This window comes from Amblyraja radiata, chromosome 9 (assembly GCF_010909765.2).
Source record: "Amblyraja radiata isolate CabotCenter1 chromosome 9, sAmbRad1.1.pri, whole genome shotgun sequence".
In the NCBI taxonomy this organism is placed as follows: Eukaryota; Metazoa; Chordata; class Chondrichthyes; order Rajiformes; family Rajidae; genus Amblyraja; species Amblyraja radiata.
Genome location: NC_045964.1, coordinates 14,347,067 through 14,359,360, shown reverse-complemented (window position 1 = coordinate 14,359,360; position 12,294 = coordinate 14,347,067). Strand labels below are relative to the sequence as shown.

The following is a 12,294-nucleotide window of genomic DNA, read 5'->3' as shown; positions in this document are numbered from 1 at the left end:
TCATTCAGACCTTTCGGTCTGAACAAAATTATGTTGCCTGCAGTCATACACAGAATCAATAATAACAAAACATACAATAAACACATATTAAACATCCACCACAGTGAGTTCACCAAGCACATCCTCACTGTGATGGAGGCAAAGTCTTAGTCTCCGTCTCTTCCCTCCTTGTTCTCCCTCTGCGCTGAGGCGATCGATCCAGGCCGAAGATGCCGCTCTCCAGTCCAGCGGACCTCCGTGGTGATGTCGCCGCCGCCGAAAGCCGGAACGCCGTCTCCTCTCCGAGACGGCCCGCCACAGCATCAGCTCCGGGCCGCCGCCCCAGCTCCGGGCCGCCGACCCCGCTCCAGGTCCCGCAGTCTCCGCTCCAGGCCGCCGCCCCAGCTCCAGGTCCCGCAGTCTCCGCTCCAGGCCACCGCCCCAGCTCCAGGTCCCGCAGTCTCCGCTCCAGGCCGCCGCCCCTGCTCCGGGTCCCGCAGTCTCCGCTCCGGGCCGCCGCCCCTGCTCCAGGCCGCCGCCCCAGCTCTGGGCCGCTACCCCAGCTCCAGGCCGCCGCCCCAACTCCGGGTCCTGCAATCTCCGCTCCAGGTCCCGCAGTCTCCGCTCCGGGCCGCCGCCCCAGCTCCGGGCCGCTGCCCCAGCTCCGGGTCCCGCAGTCTCAGCTCCGAGCCCCGCTGCATCAGCTCCAGGCCGCCGCCGAAAGCCAGAACGCCGCACCAGCAATGCGGGCCACCAGCTGCCTTAGACCCGAAGACGGCCAGCCTCTCGTTGGTGAGTCCTGGCTGGCTCTGCCTCCGGAGCCTCGGGGTCGGTCGCAGGTTGGAGGCCGCCAGCTCGCCATTAGGCCTCAGCGCAGACGGAGGCAGAGAAGGGGATACGACACGAAAAAGTCGCATTCCCCCGAAGGAAGAGACAGAGAACATGTTTCACCCCCCCTAACACAACCCAACAAACTAAACTTAACCAAAACAAGACCAAAAAAACCAACAGAAAAAAGTAAAGACAGACGGACTGCAGGCGAGCCGCAGCTGTAACAGCGCCGCCACTTCCGGACTGCTGCTCTGTGCCGCTGCGGGCCATGCCCAGTCCATGCGCTCAGTCTCTTGAGCGGCGACCGATCCAGTTGAGGCCCGGGCTGCTGCACGACCCCCAGCCATCGCCTTCATCCGAACCTGAAATTGGAGAATTCAGTGTTCGTACCATTAGGTTGAACGCTATCTAAGCGGAATATGAGGTATTTTTCTTCCAGTTTGCGTGTGGCATCCCTCTGGCAATGGAAGAGGCCCAGGACAGTATGGGAACGGGAAGGGGAGTTAAATGGTTAGCAATCCCTAGATCTAACAGGCCTTGACGGACTGAACACAAGTGTTTGGCAAAACAGTTGCCTGGTCTATGCTTGTACCATACTTCTCTAACTCCCTGTTCCTGCCACGCGAGCACAACCTCTCCCACACGCATCCATCCCCCCCCCCCCCCCCCGACTTCCATACTTTCTCTTTCCTGTGCTCCATCTGTTCAGCGGGAGTCAGTAGCTTAATATGCGATTCCTGGAGTTTGGCAGGGCAGTTGAAGGTGAGCAAATAGAGGCAGCAGCAGAGGGGTAATAGTCTGGGCCCCAAGGATTGGTCGAGGGCTGAGCCAATGGACCTGGTTGCACTGGTGACTAGTTTTGTGCAAAGACCATGACAGGATCTAAGAAGCAGGCACGCTGCAATGTGCACAACCGGACACGTTCCAGAGGTTCATGTCTGTGCACTGCTGCGCAAAACTATGGAACACATTGGAGTTAAATGCAGTCAAGAATCCAGGACTATTCTGTACATTTTTGTATTCAGGGGCGAGATACATTGTGTATGTGGTCTATTGCATTAAATGGTTCCTGACATTCGTTGAAAAGGTAAGTGGTCTGTTTTATTGATTTTATTACATTTCATATTAACATTTTACATGTTTCATTCCTTTAAAATTATTTTCATTTATTTTCATCACTGGTTTCTAAATGTCTGATCATGACTGGGCAGTATGATTAGCAGGAGCTGAGATGCTGTGTGGCCTTGGGGCACAGTCCGAATGCGAGCCAGCTCTCTGCACTGGCTTAAGGAAATAGGAACAGGAGTAGATCTTCAGGATCCTCAAGTCTGCCTTCATCTTTCTTCGCCTACATTTAAACTTTTAAGCATGCCGGTTGTGCACTCATGATTAATGTTTAAAAAACCTAGCATGTTACTTCACTGTTGTTATCTCGCATTTTAAAGGCCTAATTATTTATGTCTATTTTAGATACTAGATTTAGTGAAGTATAAAAATAATATTTCAACCGTTTGCTTCTTGTTTCCAGGTATCGCCTGCGGTCCCTTCACTTATACAGTCTGTTCCATTTGAGCCGGAAACTGACAATCGATCTAATTTTACCAGTGACAAGGGGTTTCAAAATTTTAAAAAACAAAGGTACAGATACTGTTTTGTACATAAATGCAAGTTTCAGATTATGATTTAAAAGCAGAAATGCTGGAAACACTCAGCTGGTGAGGCAGAAACCCTGGAAAGCGAAACAGAGTTAACGTTTAACGTCTGAGGCCCTTCGTCAGACCTGGGAAAAAGAGAGAGAACAAATTATATTGCGGAGTAGTTGGAGAAGAGAGGGTTGGAAGGCCGATAAGATGAGGGTGTGGTTGTTTAGGGGATGTTGTCAAGGTCACACAGTCTAGAGCTCTTAAAGATAGCAGAGTCAAGGGATATGGGGAGAAGGCAGGAACGGGGTACTGATTGAGGATGATCAGTCATGATCACAGTGATGGCGGTGCTGGCTCGAAGGGCCGAATGGCCTACTCCTGCACCTATTGTCTATTGTCTTTTGGTAGTACATGGAATCTACAGCAATGATCCATTTGGGGTAAATGGACTTTGTTGGCTGAAATGTTCCATATGAACCTCAATCCCTATTTTATCTTCAACATAACCTTTTTTTTAATCTCTTTGTACATGTAACCAGACTCCCATTAAATACATCTGTGCTAATTGCCATTTCTACCTGTTGCGAGTTTAACATCAGTGCTGCTCTCCTTAGATTTAATTCCCTACCAAACTAATTGAATATGATCTTAAACCTCTGAGCACTCCTGCCCTGTCACAATCAATCCAATGTCAGGTCACTCCCTTTAACCTTAAATTTGAACATCAAAATAAATCTATGTAGTTATGTATTGCACGCTTTGAAAACTTTGCTTGATGTAAATTTGCTTATGAGTTGTCAAAGTTACTCTGTTGAAGAATGGTTGGAAAACAATATTTTAAGATGCAGTGATCAGAGTTCCGTTTGAAGAGCATTATTCATTCATTGTCTTCCAGAGATGTATTTTATGAGTTGCTGCGTGAATGGGAGGACAAGCATTCAAATCCTGGTTGGGAGTTTGAGAGAGCAATGGGTCTTCGAATCAGGTATCATAACCTCAGACTTAAGGAAAATGTATGCCATAGAAGTTTGTTTGATTCCTTATGCCTATACCAGCATAAAGAGAACCACCCAGTCTAATCCTTGCTTCTGGCACTGGTTTTCTGCCTGCAGGTCACAGCCCTTTGGGTACACATTCAAGTCCTGCTTAAATGTGATAAGTGTTTCTGCCTCCATCACCCTTGTAGGCAGTGAGGTTCAGACCCCCACCACCCTCTGGGAAATCCTCATCTCTTCCCCAATTCTAATAGACTAGTCATTTAAAATGTAACGGTTTCTTACCCCTCTGCCTGGGGTAGTCAGCCCTTCTTCTCTGCCTGGGGTATTTAGCTTCTCATCTTTTATAAACCTCATTGGGTCTGACCTCTGTATCTCCTGTTCCAATGAAATTAATCCCAACTTGTCCAATATTTACCCAACTACAACTTTCTAGTCCTGACAATATTTGATAATATTGAATTTTCTAATTTTAGGTAACACCCCTCCCCCCCCACCCTCCCCCTTTCCCCCTCTCACCCCTGTGCCCCACCCTGTTTGCACCTATTTTCCCCACTATCATTTTCCCCTTTTCTCCCTCCAAACCTGAGCTCTGATACCGATGAGAAGGGCTACCTGGAGGAGGTGGCTGATCTGCGCACTCTGGTGTCAGGACAACAGACACCTCTTGATGTCACTAAAACTAAGGAGCTGATTGTGGACTTTAGAAGGGTTCAAACAACCGAGGATGTACCTGCCAATGGAGATAAATGGGGATACTGTGGATAGGGTGAGGCTCTGCTTTAAACTATCTGGGTAGTCCACATCACAGCGGATCTGACATGGACAACACACACTGCCTCACTGGTGAGATAGGCAAGGCAGCTGAGGAAAATTCAGAGTCACTCTGAGAGCCTTCAGTGCTTCCTACTCTGGGGCTGTACAAAGTATCTTGTCCGGTAACATCTCGATCCTGGTTTTGGCAACAGCTCTGCCCAGGACAGGAAAGGCTCTGCATGAGTGTAGTGCGTTCGGCCGACGCACTGTGGGACACTGCCACATCACCCCCCTGCAGGACCTCTACCCCCGGAGGTGCAGATCCAGAGCCAGCAAGATAATGAAGGACCCCTACCACCCAGCAACGGACTGTTCCAGCTGCTACGGTCAGGCAAACGCCTCCGCTGTCACGCTGCAAAAACAGAGAGGATGAGACTGAGTTTCTTCCCACAGGCTGTCAGGACTGTAAACTCTAATCTCACCAGGGACTAATTTACTGTTGTGTTGTGTCTTTTTTATTTTTCTAAAATGTAAATACTGGTTCTGTTTTGTTGTTTTGCACAATCGCAGGCATTGCCACTTTCATTTCACTGCACATCTTGTATGTCAATGTGACAAATTAAATTGACTTGACTTGACTTCCACCTATATCCCTCCCTCTGGCTTCACATTTTCACATTTCATTCCTCTCTGCTTATCTTACACTCTTTACTCTTTTATCTCCTTTTCATCTCAAGCTTTGGTCCACACATCTGCCAATCAAAACCTCCCTCACCTGTATCCACCTATCACTTCCCAAGTTTTGTACCACTCCCACCTCTTTGCCAGCTTTCTCCCCGATATTACAATCAGTCTGAAGAAGCACCCTGATCTGAAACAGCACCTATCCATGTCATCCAGAGATGCTGCCTGACCCATGGAGTTACTCCAGTACCTTTTTTTAAAAGTTAGCATCTGCAGTTCCTTTATGTCAACGTTGTCTTACGTTTCCTTTGTACCCTCTCTTGTGAAGTTGCATCTTTCCTGTAATTTGATGACCAGAGTTGTAGAGGGTGGGTAGGTCAAATGGGTATTATTCTACAATATTAGTTTTCTGTGCCTGTCCGATTGGAGAGGTGAGTGTAGTAGGTTGTGCGGGCTGGCAAGGATGTTGCTGGGATATCAGGAGTCTAAGTGAGATTGTCTGCGTTAGTGTGTTGAAATTAGTTGCTTGTGGCTCATAGCAAACTCAACAGGTTGGTATTCACTTCATTAAAGTTAACCCAAATTAAGTTCCTTGGCCTTTGTTTATTACTGTATTTAGGAGTCTAATCAACGAGGAAGGAACATTTCAACTGGCCTCACTTCTACTGTGGGCTGTGCCCTCTGTTCCTGCCATTGTGGGCAAGTTAAAACAGCGAGTCGCCATTGACATTGTCTTGTCCTGGTATAAATCCTGAAAGCAGCATCCTACAATCTGGTGAGAAAGTGCCCGTTAACACATTCCTCATCTGGTGCCTCCATTGTTTCCAGTACAGTTTACCAGCAAGGTTATGTGCTTCACTACATTTGCAGAAGCTTACTTCCTGGGAACAATTGCAAATAAATGCTTTAAAGCCAAATCAAATGTAGTGGATTATACTGAATGAAATGGGAAATTGAAGCAGTGATGTTAAATCCATCAGCTGGATAATTGCTGATAACTTGTTATTTTCATGCCCTGATCAATGGCTTTTTTGGCATTTTGATATATTCCAGGAACATGATGATCAATCTAAGTGCAGCGTGCAACCACAGTCACTTTGCACGATTGTTTCAGAAACAAGTGATAAGAGTGAGTATTTTATGTGCAGTCTCCTATTTTTCTTGTCCATCCTGGAAGTGATCTGACAGTTTGATCCTTAATTATTTTGATTTCTTAGTTATATGATGATTTGCATCAAAATAGCAAATTATATTTGAAAGAATTCTGTCGATATTAAACTTAATACAATCCACTGCCATCTACTGTATATGGAGCTTATTTACTGGTCCCCTGTTTGTACACTCCTGTCTTAAGCTATATTTTGTGTTAGGGTTAGTGCTGTTAACTTGTCAGGTGGTACATTGAATGCCATTATATTTATTAATACTGGAATAAACTTTCTGGCACATGTTACTTAATTTAACGTTGTCAGTATTATCCGTAGTCATAGAGTCGTACAATCCAGAAACGGGCCCTTTGCCCACCACGTGCATGCTGACCTTTTTGTCCCTCTACTCTCATTCCATTTTAGTTTAGTTTAGAGGGACAGCGCGGAAACAGGCCCTTTGGCCCAACAGGTCCACGCCGACTAGCGATCCCCACTATCATGGATCAACAGTATCCTACATCCGCTAGGCACAATTTACATTTATACCAAGTCAATTAACTTACAAACCTGTACGTCTTTGGAGTGTGGGAGGAAACCGAAGATCTCGGAGAAAACCCACGCAGGTCATGGGGAGAACGTACAAACTCCGTACAGACAAGCACCCATAGTCAGGATTGAACCCGGGTCTCCGGTGCTGCATTCGCTGTAAGACAGCAACTCTACCGCTGCGCCACTGTGCCGCATTTGCCTACATTAGGACAATCCTCCTTCAATGCCATGCTGATTTAAGCATCTACTGTATCTAAATATCTCCCAATAATAATAATTGTACCTGATTCCTCCAGTGTCTTCTCTGTCTCTCTGTGTTCCAGATATACTCAGATCACTTTTAAAACTCCTTCCTCCCAGTTTAAATATATATCCTCTTATCTTTGATTCCCCTACCTTGAGAAGACGATTCTGACTATCTACCCTTTTCATCTCCCATAATCTCATATACTTCTATCTGCTCATCTCTCAGCCTCCTTTGCTCCAGGGAAAACAAGCACAGCCTATACAATCACTTCCCATAACTAGAATCCTCACAATCCAGGCGACATCCTGGTGAATCTTCAATGCATCCTCTCCAGCACAATCACATGCGTCCTTTAATGCGGTGGCTAGAACTGCACACAATACTTCTAGGTTTGATCTACCCCGTGTTTTGTAATGCTGCAACTTGACATCCCAAATCTTGTTCTTTGCTCTGATCTCTGAAGGCAAGCATGCCAATGCCGTTCTCATCACCAATTTCATGGAAAGATGGATTTCTCCATGTTCATTATCAAGATGTATTTATTTTCCCTCGCTCGTGTCTCCATATATGGATCAATGGTATTTGCCTCAACTGCTCCACATGGTTCACATTTTAACATTGTCTGAATAATGACATTTCCAAGAGGTATACTTTAGTCGATTTCTTGGTCACTCAACTATAACGATGGTGATGACCGAGTTGAAGGCCACGGTTTTGTGTCCACACAGCATTAAATAAGCCTTTGTTTATACTTTTAAGGTAAGGGCGAAGCAAGTAATTTTAGACACAACAAATCTTCCTGATGTAACTAGTAGCCAGAGGACCTGGGGTGAACGGAGGAACTGAAGAAAGCATCACATTAGGACAGGAAAATAGTGGTTGGGTAGACGGATGGTGACTGAAGGCGGATAAATCCCCAGGGTCTGATGGTAATGCATCCCATGGTACTTAAGGAAGTGGCTCTAGAAATCGTGGACCGCATTGGTGATAATTTCCGATGTTCTATAGATTCAGGATCAGTTCCTGTGGATTGGAGGGTAGCTAATGTTATCCACTTTTTAAAGAAAGGCGGGAGAGAGAAACAGGGAATGATGGACCAGTTAGTCTGACATCGTGGTGGGGAAGATGATGGAGTCAATTATAAAAGATGAAATAGTGGCACATTTGGGTAGCAGTAACAGGATCGAATCCGAGTCAGCATGGATTTACGAAGGGGAAATCATGCTTGACTATCTTCTGGAATTTTTGAGGATTAACTAGTAAATTGGACAAAGGAGATTAATGGCAAAATTAGGGGCACATGCTATTGGGGGTAGAGTGCTGACATGGATAGAAAATTGGTTGGCAGGACAGGAAATAAAGAGTAGGGATTAACGGGTCCCTTTCAGAATGCAGGCAGTGACTAGTGGGGTTACCGCAAGGCTCGGTGATGGGATATACCAGCTGCAATAGCTGGTATATTGCAGCTATTACAATATACATCAATGATTTAGAATGAAGGATCCAAGTAACATATAGTAAAATTGCAGATGAGACAAAGCTGGGTGGCAGTGTGAAGCGTGAGGAGATGCTATGAGAATGCAGGGTGACTTGGACAGGTTGGGTCAGTGGGCAGATGCATGGCAGATGTAGTTTAATGTGGATAATGAGTTATCCACTTTAGCAAAAACAGGAAGGCAGATTATTATCTAAATGGTGTCAAGTTGGGAAAAGGGTAAGTACAACGGGATCTGGGGGTCCTTGTTCATCAGTCAATGAAAGTAAGCATGCAGGTACAGCAGGCAGTGACGAAAGCCAATGGCATGTTGGCCTTCATAACAAGAGGAGTTGAGTATAGGAGCAAAGAGGTCCTTCTGCAGTTGTACAGGGCCCTGGTGAGACCACGCCTGGAGTATTGTGTACAGTTTTGGTCCCCTAATTTGAGGAAGGACATTCTTGCTATTGACGGAGCCCAGCGTAGGTTCACCAGGTTAATTCCCGGGATGGCGGGACTGTCATATGCTGAGAAGAATGGAGCGGCTGGGCTTGTACTCTGGAGTTTAGAAGGATGAGAGGATATCTTATTGAAACATATAAGATTATTAAGGGTTTGGACACCTAGAGGCAGGAAACATGTTCCCGATAGTTGGGGGAGTCCAGAACCAGGGGCCACAGTTTAAGAATAAGGGGTAAGCCATTTAGAAGCGGAGACGAGGAAACACTTTTTCACACAGAGTTGGGAGTCTGGAATTCTCTGCCTCAGAGGGCGGTGGAGGCCGGTTCTCTGGATACTTTCAAGAGAGAGCTAGATAGGGCTCTTAAAGATAGTGGATTCAGGGGATATGGGGAGAAGACAGGAACTGATCAGCCATGATCATATTGAATGGCGGCGCTGCCTCAAAGGGCCGAATGGCCTACTCCTACATCTATTGTTCTATTGTCTATTAAGAGCAGCATGTTGTCACTCTGTACCTCCAACATGTTTCAGGTTGGAACTGTTAATCTTTGTTCTAATTATCATATTTATAAATCTCAACATGAATGAAATTTAAAAAAAATTCCCATAGATGTGTAAAGGATCAGTTGGAGCGATCAGAGGCAGTGAGCATCCTGATCAAGATGTGCTGGACATGTTTGGAACGGACAACCTTACCAAACTGAAGAGGCTACAGGAACGCTTTGTTGTGCCACAGAATATTGGTGGGCCGTGTCCACCTCCAGTCTTCTCCGGTTGCCAAGTATTCTTCAGAGATTTTCTTTTGTGCGCCGGGAGGTTAGTTCTGTTTTAGTTATTATCAATTCATAGAATAATGACATAATCAATTCACAGAATAAGAACTCCTTTGAAGTCTTTTAACTTAGGTTGGTTTCAGTGAAGACGTGATAAGGCGATATTTAACTTAATTCCCCCTCCAGCTTCTCGTCCTGCATCTTTGCTCATGCACTTTTGTTTGTTACGCTCTCTGATGAGTGAAAATTATTTCTCCCTCCAGCCTGCTAAAACCTTCTTGTATTTGAATAACAAAAACATAGCAAAAAGCTTCACACGGGGAGTTGTTAAACAAAATTTAATTTTGAAGTTAAAATAAGGCAGAACAAAGATAGCTTTTAAGGCTTTGAAGAGGATACATTCTTGGTGCTTACGGATGAAATTTCAGAGGAAGAATCAATAATATAATGAAATTAAAAATAGAGGCTAGAATTGGAGGAGCACAGAGATAGAAATAAGCAAGACAGATTTTTGATGAATAATTAAATATTTAATCTGGGGCATTGGAAGACCAAGGGCAAGTGCAGGTAAGCGTTTAAAGGGATATGCATGTAACTTGTAGAATATGGGCTATAAAGTTCTTGATAAACTTGATTAGGATGCAGTGAACCTTAGGCTATAGGAAGTTGAATGGGCGAGGACATGGCAAATAAAATATATTGGGGAAGAATGTGAAGTTATCCATTTTAATAGGAAAGACAGACAGGTCTCACCACAATTGACTCCATCTACACTCATACTGTCTCAGAAAAGCAGCCAACATAATCAAACACTTATCGCACTCCTTCTCCCTGTTCCATTAAAGATAGCAGTCAGGGGATATGGGGAGAAGGCAGGAACGGGGTACTGATTGTGGATGATCAGCCATGATCACATTGAATGGCGGTGCTGGCTCGAAGGGTCGAATGGCCTACTCCTGCACCTATTGTCCATTGACAAGGGTCCGGATGGTAGGCTGCTCTAGAAGGTTAGATCGCATGGGATCCAAGGAGGGATAGCTGAATAGATAGCAAATTAGCTCCATGGAAGGAAGCAGAGGGTGAGGAACCTACACAGTGAATGGTAGGCCTCTGAGGAATGTTGTAGAGCAGAGGGATATAGGAGTGCAGGTGCATGGTTCCTTGAAGGTCTAGTCGCAGTAGATAAGGTGGTCAAAAAGGCTTTTGTCACTTTGACCATCATCAGTCAGAGAAAAGAGTATAGAAGTTGGGAGTTGCAGTTGTATAAGACGTTGGTGAGACCGCATTTAGAATATTGTGTTCATTTCTGGCACCATGTTATAGTAAAGATATAGTCAAGCTTGGAAAGGTTCAGAGAAGATTTACGAGGTTGTTGCCAGGATTAGAGGGTGTGAGCTATAGGGAGAGGTTGAGTAGGTTGGGTCTCCGTGGATTAATTATTCATTAATTTCATTATTCCATGGAGCGCAGGAGGATGAGGGGTGATCTTATAGAAGTATACAAAATCATGAGAGGAATAAATCTGGTAGATGCACAGTCTCTTGCCCAGAGTAGGAGAATTGAGGACCAGAGGACATAGGTTCAATGTGAAGGGGAAAAGATTAATAGGAACCTGAGGGTAACTTTTTCACACAAAGGGTGGTGGGTGTATGGAACAAGCTGCTCGAATAAGGTAGTGAGGCCTGGGACTATCCACGTTTAAGAAACCTGCTTAGACAGGTACATGGACTAGGACAGGTTTGGAGGATATGGGACCAAAAGCGCAGGACAGGGTGGGGACTAGTGCAGCTGAGGACCATGTTTGGCCGGATGTGGGCAAGTTGGGCCGAAGTGCCTGTTTCCACACTGTATCACTCTCTGGACTCTAAATATTAAGATCTTTCTTGTGCTCCTTAGCTACTTTTCCTGCTAAAATGCTGATAATTTTTGGTTCCACATAACAAAACAAGATTGACTCCCTTTTATAAAGCACTTATTCTTTCACATAAGTATAAAGTAGCTCTGTCCATAACCTTTAATATTTACCATGTTCTCTTAATATATGATTTTGCTGGCGCTTAATTCTTCTAAAGGACTGACCACATTCTATCTTTGATGCAGCCATCAGTTGAATCAACACTTGTCAGATACTTTGTGTCAGATTTTGGAGCTGGATAACATAACGATCCTTCGGCACAAGTCCTCAGGAGGAGAGGCAGATATGGATGAACAGGTAAATCATTGTGCATTGCCAATTGTGATTTATGTTTGTGATCTTCAAACAACTTTGCTGTCAACTGATTATTTTCCTTTTTTGGTTCTGCTGTATATTCAAATTCTCTGATCAGTTAGGCTTCAGTGACTAAATAATTCATTCAGTACCCTAAAAATAATTTTGAGACTAATACTGCCTCTTGGTATTTGGTTATAAATTGTAGCACAATGTATTATGTAAGTGCTTATGATTCTGTAGCTGAACAACAATTAAATATGTGGCAGATGGACACAAAGTGCTGGAGTAACTCAGCGGGGCAGGCAGCATCTCTGGAGAGAAGGAATGGGTGACTTTTCGGGTCGAGATCCTATGTGGATTTGATTTCCACCTTGTTGGTGGGATGGATTGTCACGCAGTTTATATAGCAGATAATACTGTAGTACCAAGCTGAAAATGTAAACCCCCAAATTCAAATTCAATTCAATAACACCTGTATTTGGGGGACAGTACTTAAATGTAAAAGCTTGTCTGAATCATCGTTAAATAATGAGGGTCGTGA

General features: G+C 44.8%; 1 protein-coding gene across 1 annotated transcript in view; it reads left to right on the top strand.

The window, feature by feature from the left end:
- cdan1 (codanin 1) overlaps positions 1-12,294 on the top strand; it is a 74,176-nt gene that overhangs the window by 27,946 nt on the left and 33,936 nt on the right. Inside the window, exons 9-13 of the mRNA XM_033027796.1 lie at positions 2,339-2,448; positions 3,349-3,438; positions 5,942-6,017; positions 9,379-9,584; positions 11,642-11,753. Coding sequence (XP_032883687.1) covers positions 2,339-2,448; positions 3,349-3,438; positions 5,942-6,017; positions 9,379-9,584; positions 11,642-11,753 — 594 coding nt within the window. The remainder of the gene's footprint in view (positions 1-2,338; positions 2,449-3,348; positions 3,439-5,941; positions 6,018-9,378; positions 9,585-11,641; positions 11,754-12,294) is intronic.